Here is an 18,023-nt window from a genome sequence, read left to right as displayed (position 1 = left end):
TTTCTTACTTGATAAACTCAGGTAAAAATTACACCCAGTCCTGAACTCTGGTTCATAACTGGTTTCTACCAGTAGAAGTAATACCTGTAAGTTGTACAATGTAAAGTGCTTATTAACCATATCCTTTGTACAGCTGAAAACAAAATACAGAGTGCCAAAACTGTGAAGTTACTTCAGTGATAAACAAAACTTCCACAAATTTTATTTACTAGATCAGGAAAACAGTCCAGTGGCACATTAAGGTGGACTTAGTGCTCATTTCTGTGAAGACGATTTGCATCACTTCTCATTACAAATGTCCGCAAGATAAGAATTTGCAGAGCAGCAATTTGTGGTTGCATTGCTGCTTTGCAGTCATAAGGTTATGGCAGCAGAGCAGAGTCTCTTGAACTTTCCTCCCTGGACAGCTAAAAGTAGTCTGTTCATACAGCTGCTAACTCATTATTTGCCATCACCAGTTGGTCCCAGACGAACACACTGGTGTACATACGAAAATATTTAGCAAGAGGACAGAAAACACTGTTCCTAGAGAGAAAAGATCACACCAACCCCATCTTCCTCTGAAGAAGTGCACTTTGCTCTTGACTGCTCAGGGCTTGATAACTGGCAAGCTCCAATGTGAAGGTGGCTGAGCCCGATGTTAGAGAACGCAAAACTGTTGAGTAGCCCTGGACAAAATGGAGAATGCACGTCACTCAGGTTAGGATAAGGGCAAGATAAGTTAGCACAGGAAGCTGCTTAGACCACAGAGAGAGAAAAAAAAGAGTGTCAGAAGTATACTGCAGTGTACTAGTAAGTTAACTTTCCAATATTACTGTATTAGAATTGCAACACATGCATGAGTCAATAATAATCTTTTTTAAAAACTGTTCTCCATAAAACCTGTTTTAGTAGTATTTACTAGTTCTCTAGCTTACAGCTGAATACATGCTGGTTTAGCAATCTGAATTTGGCATAAAAAACAGCTACTCAATTTGAGGACACTTCCTTCTGACCTTCAATAATTAAAATACAATTTAAAAAATCCATTCTAAATTTACTTATCCATAACTAAGGAAAAGTAAACTGAAGCCAAATATGTTAAAGCATATAAAAAAGATCGGTTTTATCATTGGTAAGGTAATCACATACCATCATTTCTGCTAGTGGAACAGCAGCAACCACAACTCTGTTGTCTTGACGAGACAGGATTTCCTGAATATTACCTCTCCGCTGTGCAAGATCAGCAAGTGCTGCACTGAGATGATCTTCACTTACTGTGATTTCTAGGTTCATCAGGGGCTCCAGTATTTGTATACCAGCTTTTTTTAAAGCCTATGTGGAAAGGAAGGAAGTTATGCTGATGTACTCTATGGGCTTTTTTAAATAAAATTGACATAAGTACTTGTATCACTGAAGCTGACTCAAACTCTCTACTTGCAAAAGCTGTAAATTCCCCAGCAAGGGCATTAGGAGAGCATGCAAAGAGGAAAAGTGACCAGATATTGATACACATGTATTCTCCCAGCAGTAGATCACGCTACTGTGTTCAGACAAGCTTACAGTTTCACTGTACCTTTTGCAAGCAACGGGAGACACAGGCTGATACCATTGTGTGCGAGGTGTCTGGGTGCACTGTCAGTGATTGCACTGTCACATCTATATCTTGAACTGGGAATCCAAGCAGAGGTCCTGGGTAGGGCCATGAAGAAGAGATAAATGGGAAAAAAAACAAACAAGATCATTTGTTTTCAGAACATTAGGACGTGCAAAAATTTTTCAGATTTAACTGGAAGTTTCTCGCTTTCCTCTTTCCTTTCCTGTCCTCTCCCAGGGGTGTGGCTACTGGTCATGTTCCTGATTTAGAGGTTTTGTCATTGCCTAACTTTACCAAAAGAGACAAAGGAATGCAGCCTCATATTTTCTTAACTCTCTCTACCAAAAGCACAGATAATTTTCAGAACCTCCTGATATATACTCATCCAGACAACCATTACCAAAAAGTTATTTTTAAATACATTATATTTTCTAAAACAAGTCTCTTTTACAAGACATCATTTGAGAAAGCAGGAAAAACTTTTGTTTAACCAGAAGACAGAATATTTTCTGTATTTTCTGCAATGCCTGATACTAACACATAACCAAAACTCTAGGGGTAGTTCAATTCCATAAACTAGTGTCCTAAGGCAGATTACCTCCAACCCAGGACTCTCAACTAGACCAAACTGTCTTAGACTACATATGAGGCTTGAAACACATCTGAGAAAAGAAACACTACTTTTTTTTTAATGAAGAACATGGCCAGGTATTTTTATTTTTTAAAGCACTTAATGGCATCAATTTTAGGCTGGAGACAGCACAGTTCTGAAGTTTCTTCAAGAAGTGTAAAGAAAGCACATGGTTAAGACATTCTACAGCCAAAGATAGGAGATGCTTTCGAGTTCCACAGAACAAATATGAAAAATCACTTCATGCTGGTTCTTAAAATCTCCTTTGTTAATCCACAACCTACTGATATTACTGTAAGGCAGTTTTTTGTCCACAAGTTACATAAGACTTCCTATTTTTAATTAAAAGTCAGGGACACTTAATTTATTCAAGGGCACTTTAATCCTTTAGAAAACACACTTTCCAATTAGGTAAAGCTTTTTACTGAAAACTCATGGATTTAGCATATTTGAAAATTAAAAAAATGCATTAGTATTGTAACCGTAATAGAAGTGTAATACATGTTGGCCTATGAAACCATTTCTGTTTTATCACTATGGTTTACATGATGTCATGAAGTAAATGTCTTATCTCTTACACCACATTAAAAAAATAAACCAAAAAAACTCCAAGCTCACTGTTGAGTGACTGAGAAGACAACAACCTTGAAAGCAAACCAAAGGCAAACTGATTTCCATTCCAGGCAAAGAGAAAAAGACATTTGGCAATTTTTGTAGTAGAATTTTTTGTAGTTTTTGTAATTTTCCTTTGTACCTTACATATACATTAGTTGTACGTTTATGTACTATCTTTTTTTCAAGCTACCAAGCAGTTTTTCCTTCCAGAAAATGGATTCTTACAAAAATATTAGACCAGTATAGCTGACATAACATTTCCTTTACCTTGAATGCATGAATTTGTGATTCCATTTTCTATAGCTCCTTGGAGTTCTTTGGGCAGTGCTTGACTGACATTCTCAGCATAGCTGATGATGGGTTTTGTTGCTGCCCCTTCTCCTGACGTGGGCCTCACCTCTATCTCTGCAGTTACACAGTGTCGTTTATCACCTACTGTTTTGTCCAATATATCTGCAGGGGGAGGAAAAAATAATACATAAAATTCATCTGAAAGCTACTCATATATCATTTAAAGTAACTCAAGCTACACAACCAGAAACAAGATGTGCCTTGCATTCACTCATTTTACCTGTAGCTTGGGCAGCATTTAAGATGGTTTCTCGGTATGCTATTTGAAGGGGTCCCAAGTAAGTCTCAATTCCATATTCACGTTTGATTCGGTCATGAATAATTTCTATGTGTAGCTCTCCCATGCCACAGAGGATAGTCTGGTGAGAAGATAATTAAGAGAGAAGTGGAAAAACATGCAAAATTCAGGTTTTAATACAAATTCTTTAAGCAATGACTTGCATGCTTCAAATTGTCTCTGAAAAATGCTTCTAATTCAAATGGCCATAATACTTCAAATTCTAAGGACCCTTAGAATTTGAAGTATTATGGCTCTAAGTCATCTAACATAAACACCGTTTAAGTGAGAGTGTTATTACCAGTACTGTGCTCATCATAAAAAAGATAATCTTACCTAACCTTAAAGACTATGTAATTCAAACCTTTTTAAATACAGAATTGTCAAAAACATGCAGAGCATGGGCTGACTTCCTCTGTTCTGTAAAGCACAAGTGACAAAGACTCTATTTTAGTTTCATACACATATCATAGGAACATTCAGAGAGTTCTTTTTAATCAAGAACAAATCAATATGCAAATGAACTAACTAAAGTGTGGTCTTAATGTTCTAAAATAATGTTATACGATGAGCAATAGAAGATTCATCTTACTTGTCCTGTGTCAGGATCTGGCTTCACTTTTAAACTGGGATCTTCACGCTGAAGGCAGCTCAATGCATTATCCAAGTCTGTACAGAAATATCAAACATTTTATCTGAAGCAAATTCAGTAATCTGAAGATCAGAGTTAGTGCCTAAATATCACTTTCCTCAAAACAAGCAAAAGAATCCTTGAGGAGCATAGATTTTGACAAAAAAATTCAGGTCAAATTAAAAGTAACCAGCAACTTCTGATTTTATCCCACAGATTAACTGTGCTAAAAAGTGCTTGAATTTAATTATTATACATGCTATTTTCAGAGTGATATTTTGTGTTTCTATGAAGACAGACTGGAACCTACAAATTATTAATGAAGCCAGTAAATAACTGATAAGAGAAATGTGAACTGTTACATGATTTACCTAAGTACTTCAAGATAACATGAAATGGCCCAAATGAAAATGTAAATCACTTTTTATTCATATTTTTGGGTTTTTTTCTGATTCCCCATTATCTTAACTGCTGAGGAAAGCAGCAGAATGATGAATCAAGAGCCAAGACTGCATCCATCATACCTTACAGTCTTTGGGGGGAAAAGCCACAAAAGTAAACAAACAAAAGCAAACTAAAACATCCAAACACTACAAAATCAATAACACCTTATAACCCAGTGGCTCAGCCTGCAGACATGTTGCTACAAATCTGTTTTCTACCTCACTCCATTCTGTAACAGTACACTGGTACTTCCCCTCCTCCTCTTCACCCCCAAACAAGCTCAGCTTTGTTAGAACAAAGATACATAATTTAAAGGGTGTTTCCAAAAAGAGTCTCATATCACCAAGCCATCTACTGTTGAGAAAGACAGTAAGATTATAGGACTGTAAGGATGCAAAGATGAACCCTAACTAGACACAGAGAATTCTTGGTATACAAAGACTTTATAGAGTAAAACTCAGAGTGCCAGCTGAAAAAAACCCCACATTTTAAGGCTATTTGTACTCGGGACACTATGTACAGCCCACCACTGTAACTGCAGCAAAACTCAGAATAAGTATCCTTCTATTTCTAAATGAACAACTACTACTTTTCTAGACACAAAAACTAGAAAAGTAGTAGTACCACTACTGCTTGATGTAGTTATAGCAAAGGATATGGACAATCATGATCTGAAGTATACCCTCAGTATAAAAAACACCAGAAAGAACCATACTAGATCAATGGGCTGTTAAGTCTGTTAAGTCATCCAGTTAGGTGGCTGCATTGTACCTTGTTGTCTGGCCATTGAAGGCGGTTCAATGGTACAGAAGAAGACAGGCTCAGGGATCTCAACACCTGCCAGCAGAAGACTGTCTACACCACTACCAGACCTCTTCTTTTCCCCAGCATCCCTTCCAGCTCGGCGTGCTGCAGCAACAGCTGAAGCCTTTGATGACACTATGGTATCTCCAGTGGCACTCTAGAGATCAACAAAGGAAGTGATGTGAAAAAAAAACCAACCCCAAATTCAAAATGTATGCTAAAGCAGGTTATATTTTAGAAAATCTGTGTAAATAGATTCATGAAGCAAGCACAAAACACATTTATTTGAACTTGAACAAGTTTTGAACTTGAAAACAGTTCCTTTTGGGTAACTGATTCAGACCAACATTCCCCTTCCCCACAGGAGGTCTCTTTGTGATATTACACTGTATTTTAAGAGTTACAGTATTAATACGAGCCCAACCCTAACAAAATACACCTTCAGCTATCAGTCCTTTCCAATCAGTACTGCAGTTTCCAGGTCAATTACTGATATTTGTAGATTGTGGTATTTAATTTTAGGAGGAAGTACATCTAAACGTACTTCAAATAAAGCAAGTTTACATACGTCACCATAATCAAGAACATCAGAGATATGATATCATAGAAGTAGAAAGCACACTAGTGAAACAAGCTCCTTTACAGTATCCATATTCTTCATTACCTGTTTTAACCCAACAGTGAGAGCAATGTTGCCAGGCATTAGTGATGGTATTTCAATTTGCTGATCAGCAAAAGGCAGGAGCAGCCGGCTCATTCTCTCCCTGAAAATTAAATTCTCTGTTACTCAGGACTTTAACAGGCATTCCAATACTACATAGAACCACACCTCTATCTTACTCACGTGCAACTTTTGTTAATATTATATACAGCTGACTGAGGTTTCAATGAACCTGAGTAAACACGAACAAAAACTAGTGGTCCACGACATTTATCATGAAGAACTTTGAATGCCAGGGCACACAGGTCATCCTTGTACCACTGTCTGCAAAATAAAAAGCACAACAAAAAGCATACTTGTAGGATTAATCTGCTCACATGCACTTTTATCTAAACTTTCACTCATTTAAGAGGTGATATGCTTCTTACTGCAATGTTAGTGGAGGCAGATTTTCAAAAACTGTAATTTGTACCAAAAAATAATAATCTAAGCAGTTCCACCTCCAATAGGATATGTTATGTAAGATGTTATGTGATTCAGACAATACTAAACAGGATTCCTAGATCACATTTTTGTGAAATGACAATGTCCTCAGATTAAAAAAAGACTAAAGAACTCTAAAGTGCAAGTTTGACAGCTGGAGATAAATGCATCCAATTCCAATAGAACTGAACAAAGCAGGTTCAGTACTCAAGTGTATTTTTCTGTCCACACATCTCTACTATTATTTAATACCTAAAGACAGTAAATATTTTTTAAAAATATGAATGCTTTGTTAATATATTTCATTTTCTCCTTTTGTGCTTTCCTACTTATCTTTCCTTCTTTTTTTCTGAATCTCCTTTTCTACCTGTACTTACAGAAACTCATATGAACGCTCATTAGGTGCAGGCAGGTACAAAGTAATAGCATCCAGTAATGGCTGCACCCCTTTGTTCTTCAGCGCACTGCCACAGAGCACAGGGACAGCCTTCTGAGCTAGTGTGATTCTGCGGATAGCAGACTGCAGCTGCAAAAAAACCAGTTATTTTCTGTTACTACATGATCTACAATTTAGTTGCACTCCAGCTATTAGATACTGCTAACCAATCTCCAAAAATCTAAAAAGTATGTTTGTAAATACAACATCACTCATCCAAAATCCTTTCACTGCTTTTAGCAAGCTCCAAACCATAAACCCAAACATTTAGATGCTAAAACAGAAGACACTGGTTTTAAGATTTCTAAACATTTCACACAAATCTGCTGCTGTTCTTGTTATAACAATCCTTTGAATTCAGTATGTTGTAACTTACTGCTTTCAACATGCAGTGTCTAAAGATCCAACCACTTCAAAGTAGCTGAGATGCTATTTTTGTTAGTGAGAATCAGCAGCTCAGTCACAAACTGCACTGAGTCTACCTGAAAGTTCCATTCACCTTTCCCTAAACCTTTTTGTAGCAGTCTAACTTTCAAAAAAAAGAAAACCCCACCTTCCTAAATAAATGTACCCAACTTTTAAAATAAAGCCTAGCATGCCTAAGAATCATAGCATATCTTTATAAAATTCCTACTAACTCTGAATATATTGTTCTACATCCACACTACTGTTAATTTACTGCCTAAGATGGTATGATCTCATTTTATTGAAAAATCTGCAAAATCATAATTTGCATGTGTCAAAGGAAGAATAACCCAAACCCTTGCAATAAGAACTAGTAAACACTTGTAAATATAAAAAAATACCTTGTCAGCTGGTATTAAGTCAAAATTTTCACTATTTTCTCCTAGAACCAGTTCAGCAAATTCATCATCCAGATCTGCAACCTTCAACAGAATAGTTCTTTATTATTTGGCATACAGCAGTTTCACAGAAAAGTTACATATCTAACTTACTTAGAATATATAGCTAAACAGAGCAGAAACAAAGCCTTTAAAGACATCAGCAATTATAAACTCAGATCATATAAAATTATGGAAATGAAGGCTTCAAGAAAGGATGGAGGAAAAAAACCCAGGGAAGTCTGAAGTAAGCAGCAAGCAACCTTTACAAGCCAACAGATACTGAGGAAGAAGAAACAGACAAGCATCATGGCATTTTGGCCTTCTTCATGTCAAGGGTTTGTAGGTCCAAGAGCATGTGTCTGTTTTTAAATTGTACCAGTTAGCTTGACATGTAACTTAACTCCTTAAACATCTAACATACATCCCTGCACTGTCACAGGTTCAGGACACCCAAGCACAGGAAAGCACTTTGCCCTCTCTATTGGCTACACGCCAATTGGCCAAATTCTGAAATAAACCCTTGATAAGCAACTAGAAGTCTTATCAAGTTAACAGTTAAAACATGAGAGATAAAGGAAACAGTTCATTTAATTAAGTGAAAGTAACGTGTGCAAAATGGCCAGTATTCAAAATGCTACAGCTTACAGGGTTTTGATAAGGAGTATTAACAGCATAGAAAGCATTTCAAAAAATGTTTTACAAATACAGGGTTATCTCAATTATCTCACTTCTGGTACACCCCTTCCTCCTTCAGGAAGGGCCCAGAAAACAAAGGGGAAAAAAAACAACACTGTTCTTACAAATCTTTCTACCTGACAACACATTTCTTAAGAAAAAAGGCTGGGTATTAACACTGCCATTTCAAAACCTACTAAGTTTGAAAACCAGATTGTGTATATGTTCTACTGAACTCAGAGCAATATAAAATAGATCTCTCCACTTTCAAAGGAAACAGAGCTACCATAATCTGTTTATGCACTTGCACAATGTTATTCGAAGTTGTGTGGAAGGCAGCCCTTCCAACAAAAAGGATCGATTTATAATTGGATTGAGCTGCTTCTAATACAGCATTTAGTGCCATTTTGACCAGGCTGCAACATCCCATCCAGCTTTTAGCTGTCATTGCAGAAGAGTATGGATACCCTGCAGGTTTCAAGTCATATCTGTCACATTTCATGTCAATGTACCAAATATATTTTGGCATCTAAGACAGTACAAAGACTGTCTGCTTTTAGCTTCCCCAGCACAAAAGAGACAGACAAATTGTAGGAACTCAATTGCAAAACCACTAATGGGGCTGGAGCGCAGATGGAGGCCCAGAGCGATGGGTTTGTCTGGCTTGGAGAAGCTAAATCAGGATGCAAATACTGTTTCTTACTATTTGAACTAGCAGTAGTGGCCCTGCTTCAGGGAAAACAGAACCAGATTCTCCTCAGAGGTACACAAGGAAAGCACCAGCCTGGCAGTTCCAGCTTGCACCACAGTAAAATCCCACTGGACATAAAGAAATTACGGTCAAGCACTGGGACAGGCTGTCTACAGAGAATCATCATCCTTGGACTTGAAAACTCAACTGAACAAGGCTGAACAAGTCGACCTAATGCTTTAAGCTGATCACTTAACCAGATGCCTCCAGAGGTCTCTTTCAGCCTACTTTTCCTACTGCTCTGAGTAATGAGTTTAAATATATTATGTATTTACTTTAGAACTTTACTTGTTCTATTAAGGTATTTCTTGCATCCTGGACTTCTTGGAACAGGTTTGGATCATCAGTCTCCAGCAGCAGTTTTCGCTCAAAATTTTTTCCATCATCCACATCAGAAGTAGGTTTCCAAATTATTTGCTCCTTAGTCACAACATCAACTAGTCCTCTGAAGGTCTTGGCTTCCCCAATAGGCAACTGCAAATCAAACAGACACTTTGTCTTAGACAGATGCAAAAAAATTAAGAAAGTAGTTCCATTCAAAAGAAATGAAACAAGCATTTAATTTCTAAGCTTACCTGTAACAGTAAGGGTTTTGTCTTCAACTTTTGTTTGATGCTCTCGACAGCATATGTAAAACTACAGAAAAGATACTAAGTTAAACAAAACTTTATGATATTAGTATGATAGGCTCACCATTCCCTATTTACTGCAAAAATTACTCCTACAATTATACAAAAATATGCATTTCCATAACCAAAGAAGTATACAGTATTAACATAATTGGGTTGCTCTATGCTTAACAGAAAATGCTAGACATTCTCTTATGAGCTTCTTAACAATTATTAAAATAACTGCCTGAATACCTTGCCCTGTTTTTGTCCATCTTGTTTAAAAAGCAAATTCGTGGAATCTGGTGTTTGTCCGCTTGTCTCCAGACTGTCAGAGTTTGTGCCTAAAAGCAAAACACAAAATGGAAACATTAGTGTCAACAGCTGCACTACATGCTCCCCAACACCACTGAAGGTCTGAGTTGAGAGTAGAGAAGGGAACTGTGCTGTGTATTGTGACAATCCCATATCTAGCATAACAGATGAACTCCAAAAGTAGTTTTATCTTATCTTGTCTCTCAGCTGTTGTCATTTCCTTTTCTGCACTAAAGGCAGGCAGGCATAGTGGCAAGGGAATGTGAAGAGAAACTAAGCATTATGGGGGGCATATATGGGGAAAACTCTGTAATGTAGTGACTTTATGTTTTATTGCCAAATTACTTAGGCACACACAGGCAAGCATTTCTGCAGCAACACATACAACACTAAAAACTACTGTGGTTTTAACAGTAATTTGTGTACTGCTGAGCCATTTATCATATGTATTTTTATTTGAAAATTAAAGCAGGTATATAGAAAAATCAGTTCAGATTCAGTAATAGACTCTTGCCACTACAAGGAATAATGCAGGAATTTGCTACAGAGTTTTAGAAAAAAACAAGAAGTTCTAATTGCTTTGTTTTTGAGGGTGGAAGCTATTACTCAGTTCAGGTTCATATTTAGTGGCACCTACATGTTTTCCAGTAGGAAGTTAAATAATGTGAGTTACAGTGATTAAGAATTCACTCATCCCTCATCCAGGAAAAACCTATGTCCCATGCAAGAGGGACTTCACATGTAAGTTTTCTACAGGATTGAACTACTGAAACATCTTATGCTGTAAAAAGTCCAGTTCTAGCTTGCCTCCACCTTTTCTTCACTCTGTTAAAAAGGCCACTGGGGAGGCAGAAAACCTCCTTGAAAATTATCTGTTTTCTACATGAAATGTGAAAATGAGAAATTGGCCTAGATTAATTTCATTCAATTTGTGGAGCTAGTCAGAAGCATTCACCTCAATCAACAGTTGTAAAAGACAGCAACAAAATAACAAAACCATTCCAAACTTTTAATGATAATCCCACTTGCTGTTCATTACCATGGAAATTCCTGCGCACCACATGATTTAAAATTAAATGCTCAGCTTCCTGAAGCTGAGTTTTTATAAAAGCATTGAGAGAGATAATACAGAGAAAAATCTCTCTACACTATTTCTGCCTGATTAAAGTCATTAAATACTGCAGGAGTGTTTAATGACGAGTGACTGGAGGTAAAATCAGAAAACTGGGAAGGCACATTCACCCTCTAAGAGAATTTGTAACTGTGGAAACGACAGGGTGAGATGAAGTTGCTATTCCCCAGATAGGATGCGGTCAGCATGCCTGACTTCCCACACAATACATGCTGAGCAGAGTGAAGACACTGTGTCCAGGTTCTGTTTAAATCCTTGCAAGAGGGGGAACTCAGTGGTACCTTGTGGCTGGTAAGTCACATAGCAGCTGTCAACCAAGGGAGAAAAAAAAATAAGAACCAGGAACCATGGCAAGATCACAGACCTTTAATTAAGATCTTTAATTTCTTAAAGCTACACCTCCATCTTAAAGGTGACCTTAGATGTAACACTACTATTACTCAGCTAGAAGGTACGACCACCCCCACGGAACATGATGCATGACTACAGTCACTGAAGCTCCACCTAGACACAAAAATAGTATTAAAGTAAATTAAAAATGGAGAGAAGTTGGCTCCTGGGAACTTCTGGGATCAGAAAACAGGCTGAACTTGTCTTCATTCCTACAGCGACATCTATTGGGTAAGAACCGTACTCTATCCATGATGAATGACTACCTCAAGCTAGCTTTGGTTAAGGATTGGAGCTGGTTAGCATATTGCTTTGAAGGCACTTTTGCAACCAAATGCTATCTCCAGAAGTCTTCAAACCTTAACCAGTCACAGAATTCAATTACATTAATGAGGAGTGCTATTCCATAAACTGTTAAGTCTTAGTCCTTTAAGGCTGCTAACAGTCGCTAGCAGAAGGCAACATACTGCAATGTGAAGGTCCAGGGTCTCTCTTAACCTGCTGGCATGTCTCCCTGGATCTTTCCTGAGGCACCAACAGACCAATTAAGGACCCCTTAGGAGGATGTCTTTCTGTTTGCATATGACCCTGAACAAGGTAGTTGAACCATGCTCTGATCAAGTGGATTGTTCACTGAAGGGTTCTTGGGTCCCCATAATAGAACACTGAGAGACTGAATTGGTCACGAGAATTTCATCTTTCCTGGGGAACTGAAAGACTAATCAAACACAAAGGGTTTGAGAAAATCTCTCCCCTTTACCAGACAGACTGCACACACACACACAAAAAATGTAACAGCTGATTTTACCTCAACACCAGCTGAAGCATCAAATACCGCTACTGCTCCATCTAGGACTCTCAAACAACGCTCAACTTCCACTGTAAAGTCCACATGGCCTAAAAAACAATCTTCCTTTTATACCATCATAATTGAAACAGGAACCATCAATAAGTCATTACACATTTAAACAACATCTTTTTTCTTTTAAATAAAGTCAAAACAACTTTTTCTTTACTTGAAGGGAAATACACCTATCAGTTTTTGAAATAAACAAGATTATTATAAAGCAATCCTAGAACTGAGAACGATTTAATGTGGAAACATCTGAGCTCACTTTATATAAGCTAGGAGTCAGCAAGTAATAATTATCCAAAGCTGAACAGAGCTTAGTATAGGTGTTTTTATTGATGCAATTAAACCAATTAAATTTTGCATGACATTTAAGACAAAGACACTGCGACACTCCACCTCACCCTCTCTCCCTTAATAACATGAGTGCAACTAAAGAACAGTACCTGGGGTGTCAATCAGATTGATTCTGTAGTCCTTCCAGTCAAATGTAACAGCAGCAGACTGAATGGTAATACCACGTTCTCGCTCTTGTGCCATAAAATCTGTCACTGTGTCTCCATCATCAACATCTGCAAACAGAAACCAGGACTGGGTAGGTAATCAACTCAAAATCTGAAATTGTCTTTGAATACAGATGTCAACAGAGATGTGGAAATAGTCTCTTTTACATAGATATAGATATAGATATAGATATAGATATAGATATAGATATAGATATAGATATAGATATAGATATATATGTGTGTGTGTGTGTAAGCTAAGAAAATTAGCCTTTTGGAAACATTACAATGCCGGGTAATTTACCAGGCTCCCTTTCCTAGGAATAAATGCCCTGCAAGTAGAAGACAAGCTATTTCAACAACCTTTTTGTTGTTCTTAATCCCAGTAGCACCATGAGCATCTTAAAAACTAAACAAAATCCAAAATCATCCAAAATCATGAACAAACTACAACTTTAAAAAAACTGGCTGCACTCACTGTATGGAATGCGACTGACATTTTGAAATTTGGTAATCAAAAGGTAATTAAATCAAAAGTAAAGTACAAACAAACAAACCACCAAGAAAGAGGTTGGGTTTTGCTTACTTTTTAATAACAAGAGAAGCAGTTCACATTTTTAAATTAGTGGGATCCCAAGTTCAACTGCTTGACAAGCTGAACATCTTCCATCAGTCATATACAGTTGAGAACAGGGTATAAAACTTAAAATGTCAAAATGAAACACAAAAAGAGGCTGCTGTGACCATTTCAATATTGAAGAATTCTAATAAACTTGCTGTAGCAAAGAAGTCTTTCTGTGTCATGGCTTTCAAAAGAAATGAATACTTTTTCTTACTGTGCCCTCTTCACAGGTCAAAAGAGAACTCAACAAACTGCTTTACCAGAATGGCCAATTAGCAAACAGCAAAATAAGGAGATTCTGTAATTAAATGTTAAATAAAACATAATATGCTGAAAGTAAAAGAAAAATATCAATGATATTTGATATCTGAAATCAAAACTACCTTAGTGGAAAAAGGAACATGCATTAAAATTCAATTAAACTGCAGCACAACTTAGGAACAACTGCCTCCTACATGAGATACTCCATCAGCAACTGTACTGCATGTAATTGTACACTATAAATTTCTTAAACCTACTGAAATACAAAGAGCATTTCTAACCTCCAAGTGTTCTTATATATCCAGAATAATACAGCATTCTCTCTGTTGTTGTAGTTTTGCCTGCATCAATGTGGGCCATAATGCCAATGTTTCGGATTCTGCATTAAGTGAAAACATTGTGGTTAGTGCAGTAATTTTTTAAGCCTGTGATAATTCTTATTTGTATAGTTAATATTCCCCAAGAACAGCACACCAGATTAATAGCATTGTTTCTCTGCTGCATATCTGATATAGTGTACACTCTAACACTGAAAAATGTCAGTATTGATATGGTGGATTTTCTTCAAATCAACGGTACTGAACAGTGTTGCAACAGGTTTCCAAGCTCCAGTTCATGGAAGGCCCCCTCTTCGGATCATGCTCACCCATCTGCCCTCCCAACAAACAAAAACAGCCCCACCTCTCTCTTGTCCATCCTAATCCCTGACACCTGGTGCCCTTAACAACCTATAGCATAGATACGCTTTACACCCCAAATATAGCACACCCAAGTTCCCATGAAGTTGTCCTTGATCCCGTTCAGCCTACTCTTCCTTCCTGAAGTACCTCGCCAGTAGCTTCCAGAACTGCTTTGCTTGTTCTGCACAGCACAGCTTGTGATCAGCCCCATGTTCACCCTAATGCTGCCTTGACCTCACCTTCAGGAACACACTACCCTTCCAAGGGAACTTCAGCCCTAAGGCACTTTGGCAGCTTAGCCCCTAATTGCCTTGCCCTCATGAAACATGCCATGAAAACAAAGCACAGAGCCCTGCCCACCCGCAGCCCTCTAGCTGCCAAGACATCCTTCCCCCTTCTCCACCTCCCAGCAATACCATGGATTTGGAGCTTCCCTTAACAGCCTGGTTTTGGTTATGATGGTGCAAGCAAGGGACAACACAGGACCTCTGTGCCACCAGCAGGCACTCTCTATTAAAATGCCACAAGGGTAAAGGTAAGCAAGTACTAACTTTATATTAAACATGCACATCAGACAGGCATGGCAACAACCTACAATGCTTTATCACATCAACTGTTCTGACTGAAGTTACATCCCAACAATAAACTAGCTTGATGTACCTGGATATATGAGGATTAATGACAGAATGCAGAGACTTAACATCTCCTGGAAACAAAAAAAAAAAAAAAGAAACAAAACAAAACTTTTCAGACAGAACCCAATATAGAAACATATTTAAGAAAACTTCTAAAAACCTTATTTAAAAAAAAGATTCAGAGCCACAAGTCATGACAATCTGTAATCTCTACTACCTCAAATTTTTAAAGATATTAACCTAATTTTAAACAAACCTCTCCACATCTCAAAAAGAGAAATGGTTGAGAAAACAGCTGTAACTTAGAAAGAACAGAAAAAAGGCAACACAGGAAAGTATCATCATCTTACTCTGCAGAAGCATACCTCAGTTCAAGACAACTGTAATGCTGACATTCATCTGAACTGGTGATTAGATAATTAATTTGAAAAGTTATTTCTTCTTTAAGCCTTAAAGCCATACAGTATAATTCTCAGGGATAAAAGGCAAGCTGACCCGTGTTGAGAAAATATGGGACTGGGAAGTTTTAAAAGCTATTTTCTTGCAAGATACATTCTTTCTCATACAGCTTAACTATAAAATAAGTTGTCAGGTAATTTTTTATGAAACTAACCCAAATTCACTTCTTCAAGCTATTGAAGTTGTGTTTTGGGAAAAAAGTAGTATAGTTCATCCTTGATAGGCCACACAGAATTCAACCATATTTAAGCCAACATTCTTTTACCACCTACAGATCATCTGTCTCATCAGAGACAGACTGAGTAGCATCTTACAGGAACCCTTAATGAGCGGTCCCAGCACACTTCACAACTGACCTGACTTCTTATAACATGTACCTTAGCTTATTATTGCTTTCTAAAGGCTTTATACTGTGAACCTACTGAGAAAGAGCAGCAACACAAAACTCTTCAGTCCTTGAGCTAAGTGCTCTATTTATATTTCATGCATTAAATTTTATAAAAAATGACCAAAAGAATACAACCAAACAGAAAGTGTACAAAAATAGAAAGAATTTCTTATTTTTATTCACTTTTAAATTAATCCTTACTATAAAGAAAACCACATAAACTTATACCTGGTGGAGAACTGTAGTTTCTCAGACTGCAGTTTCGCTGTGTCACACCCATGACTCTCATTTTTGTATTTCTGAAATACATGTACTTGAAAGAAAAAAGAATCATAGAGAATGTTAATTGTTATGATTAGCTGTTTTGCAGCCACATTTCTGGCAGCTGTAGAAAAATAAACTAAAAAAAAAAATATCTACCAGAACAGATATTGTTGCTAGATATTTATATAAGGTCAAAAAAACATCTATTTAAAATCAGATGCTTGAAGTTGATGTCCACACTGAGGTTTAAACAAAAGTTGATCCAAATAATATTTGGGATAATCAGTAAAAATTTATGGCAACATCAAAATATTTTTCAATAGCCAAAAATTTTTAAATACATCTAATTACTTGTGTAAATAATTCAACAATAACAAGAGTTAAGCAGTCAAAAAATTTACACAAAATTTACAAATTCAGTTCCCAATTCTGAAGTCCCATTTTAAATGAAAGTATGGAATGTCCAGAGGCCAACCGTTAAAGACAAAAAAAACCCAAGCAAAAACCAACACATCAATTAAAAAAAGCTTACTCAGAATAACACAAGTGTTCCCCTTGCTCACAGAAAAAGTATCAAAACTGGGGGAGAGCTTACCTTATTGCACAAACTTGATGACTTCAATGCATTCACTGAAAATTTCCCCATAATTCTCAACATTCTGCCTCCCGTCTCTAAAGCTGTTCCCTGGCAAGGTAAGTAAACATTGTATAAAATGTTTATGACACGAGATAGGCTAACCATGTTCCTCTGACATAACTCAATCACAAAACTTTATTCTTCTTCATGGGAAATCAGGTTAATATTTTTCAGGTTATTGCTTTGCAAGTTAAATCAGTGTCACATCTGTAATAATAATATTATCAAGTCTTAACAATGCAGCATAAATGCATGCCCACAAACACTAAAAATATTTCTCATGGAAATAATATATTTCTCCAGGAAAAATTAAAGCAGAATAACGAAAATTAGAGAATTTACACTCACTCTCAGATAAGCTCCAGAGCATCGACTACTGGTGAGCAAAGTGCAAACAGCTTTTCTAGTCTTGAAGAACGAAGGATGGCAGGGCAAAATACCTATTTAGGTCAGAAACAATAGAAAATATTAAGTACTATGACCTTTTAAGCATAGCCAAGTGCAGCAGCGTCAAAAGCATTCCTAGATGGCTGCCGGTTATTTGAGGAGACATCAATCACTGTCCAGCTCCCGTGACTTTCATGTTTCGGAGTAGTTTCACAATGCAGAGTAAGGGCTCAGCGCACACGCTCACCTCAACTCCCTCATCTTGCGATTCGCACACGTCTCCTGATGGTGCCGGCGCAGTTTGCTGACCGGGGAAGCGAGAAGGGCGCGCTGCCTTCACGTTGTCCGTGACGAGTCCCCAAGCCGAGCCCAGCCGAGTCCCGCCAGAGGCCGACCCCCGGAGGCTCTCTGCAAAGTGACACCGCCTTCCTGGCCGCGTTCCGAACCCCCGGGGCGTTTCGTGCGCCGGCTCCGGGTCACCTTCTGCTCCCGGACCTCCCCCTCAGCCCAGCCCAGGACCGCGCCGGACCTGCCCCGGCCAGCGCAGCCGCCGGAAGGCAACCTGCTTCTGCCTTCCCCCGCTACCTCACCTCCCTCCTGCGTTCCGCTCTCCCGCCACAACCTGACAGACCAGGCAGCAAAAAGCGCCTCTTGGACCTCTCTCGCTCCGTTTCTCCCCCTCTTCCTGGCCTCACCAAGCCCGGCGTGAAGC

General features: G+C 37.9%; 1 protein-coding gene across 2 annotated transcripts; it reads right to left on the bottom strand.

Annotated features, from left to right (window-relative positions):
* Positions 1 to 168: 168 nt before the first annotated feature.
* GFM2 (GTP dependent ribosome recycling factor mitochondrial 2) lies at positions 169 to 18,010 on the bottom strand. 2 transcript variants are annotated; one of them, XM_036402622.2, is made up of 23 exons: positions 17,902 to 18,010; positions 17,559 to 17,719; positions 17,273 to 17,364; positions 16,883 to 16,972; positions 16,252 to 16,336; positions 15,202 to 15,247; positions 14,143 to 14,240; positions 12,922 to 13,047; positions 12,434 to 12,522; positions 10,044 to 10,132; positions 9,756 to 9,816; positions 9,469 to 9,654; positions 7,716 to 7,796; positions 6,851 to 6,999; positions 6,174 to 6,314; positions 5,994 to 6,093; positions 5,297 to 5,486; positions 4,043 to 4,119; positions 3,394 to 3,532; positions 3,090 to 3,275; positions 1,556 to 1,671; positions 1,132 to 1,314; positions 169 to 668 (listed from the first exon to the last, which is right to left on the bottom strand). In XM_036402622.2, the coding sequence occupies exons 4-23, from the start codon at positions 16,943 to 16,945 to the stop codon at positions 540 to 542; spliced, it is 2,334 nt and encodes a 777-aa protein (XP_036258515.1). In that variant the 5' UTR covers positions 16,946 to 16,972; positions 17,273 to 17,364; positions 17,559 to 17,719; positions 17,902 to 18,010; the 3' UTR covers positions 169 to 539. The 2 variants fall into 2 exon arrangements, with proteins under 2 accessions (XP_036258515.1, XP_054373785.1); XM_054517810.1 differs by lacking the exon at positions 17,902 to 18,010 and having other exon boundaries at positions 17,559 to 17,855.
* Positions 18,011 to 18,023: the final 13 nt, after the last annotated feature.

This window comes from Molothrus ater, chromosome Z (genome assembly GCF_012460135.2).
Source record: "Molothrus ater isolate BHLD 08-10-18 breed brown headed cowbird chromosome Z, BPBGC_Mater_1.1, whole genome shotgun sequence".
NCBI lineage: Eukaryota > Metazoa > Chordata > Aves > Passeriformes > Icteridae > Molothrus > Molothrus ater.
Note: the sequence above shows the minus strand (reverse complement) of the source record. Positions and strands in the feature narration are given on the sequence as shown.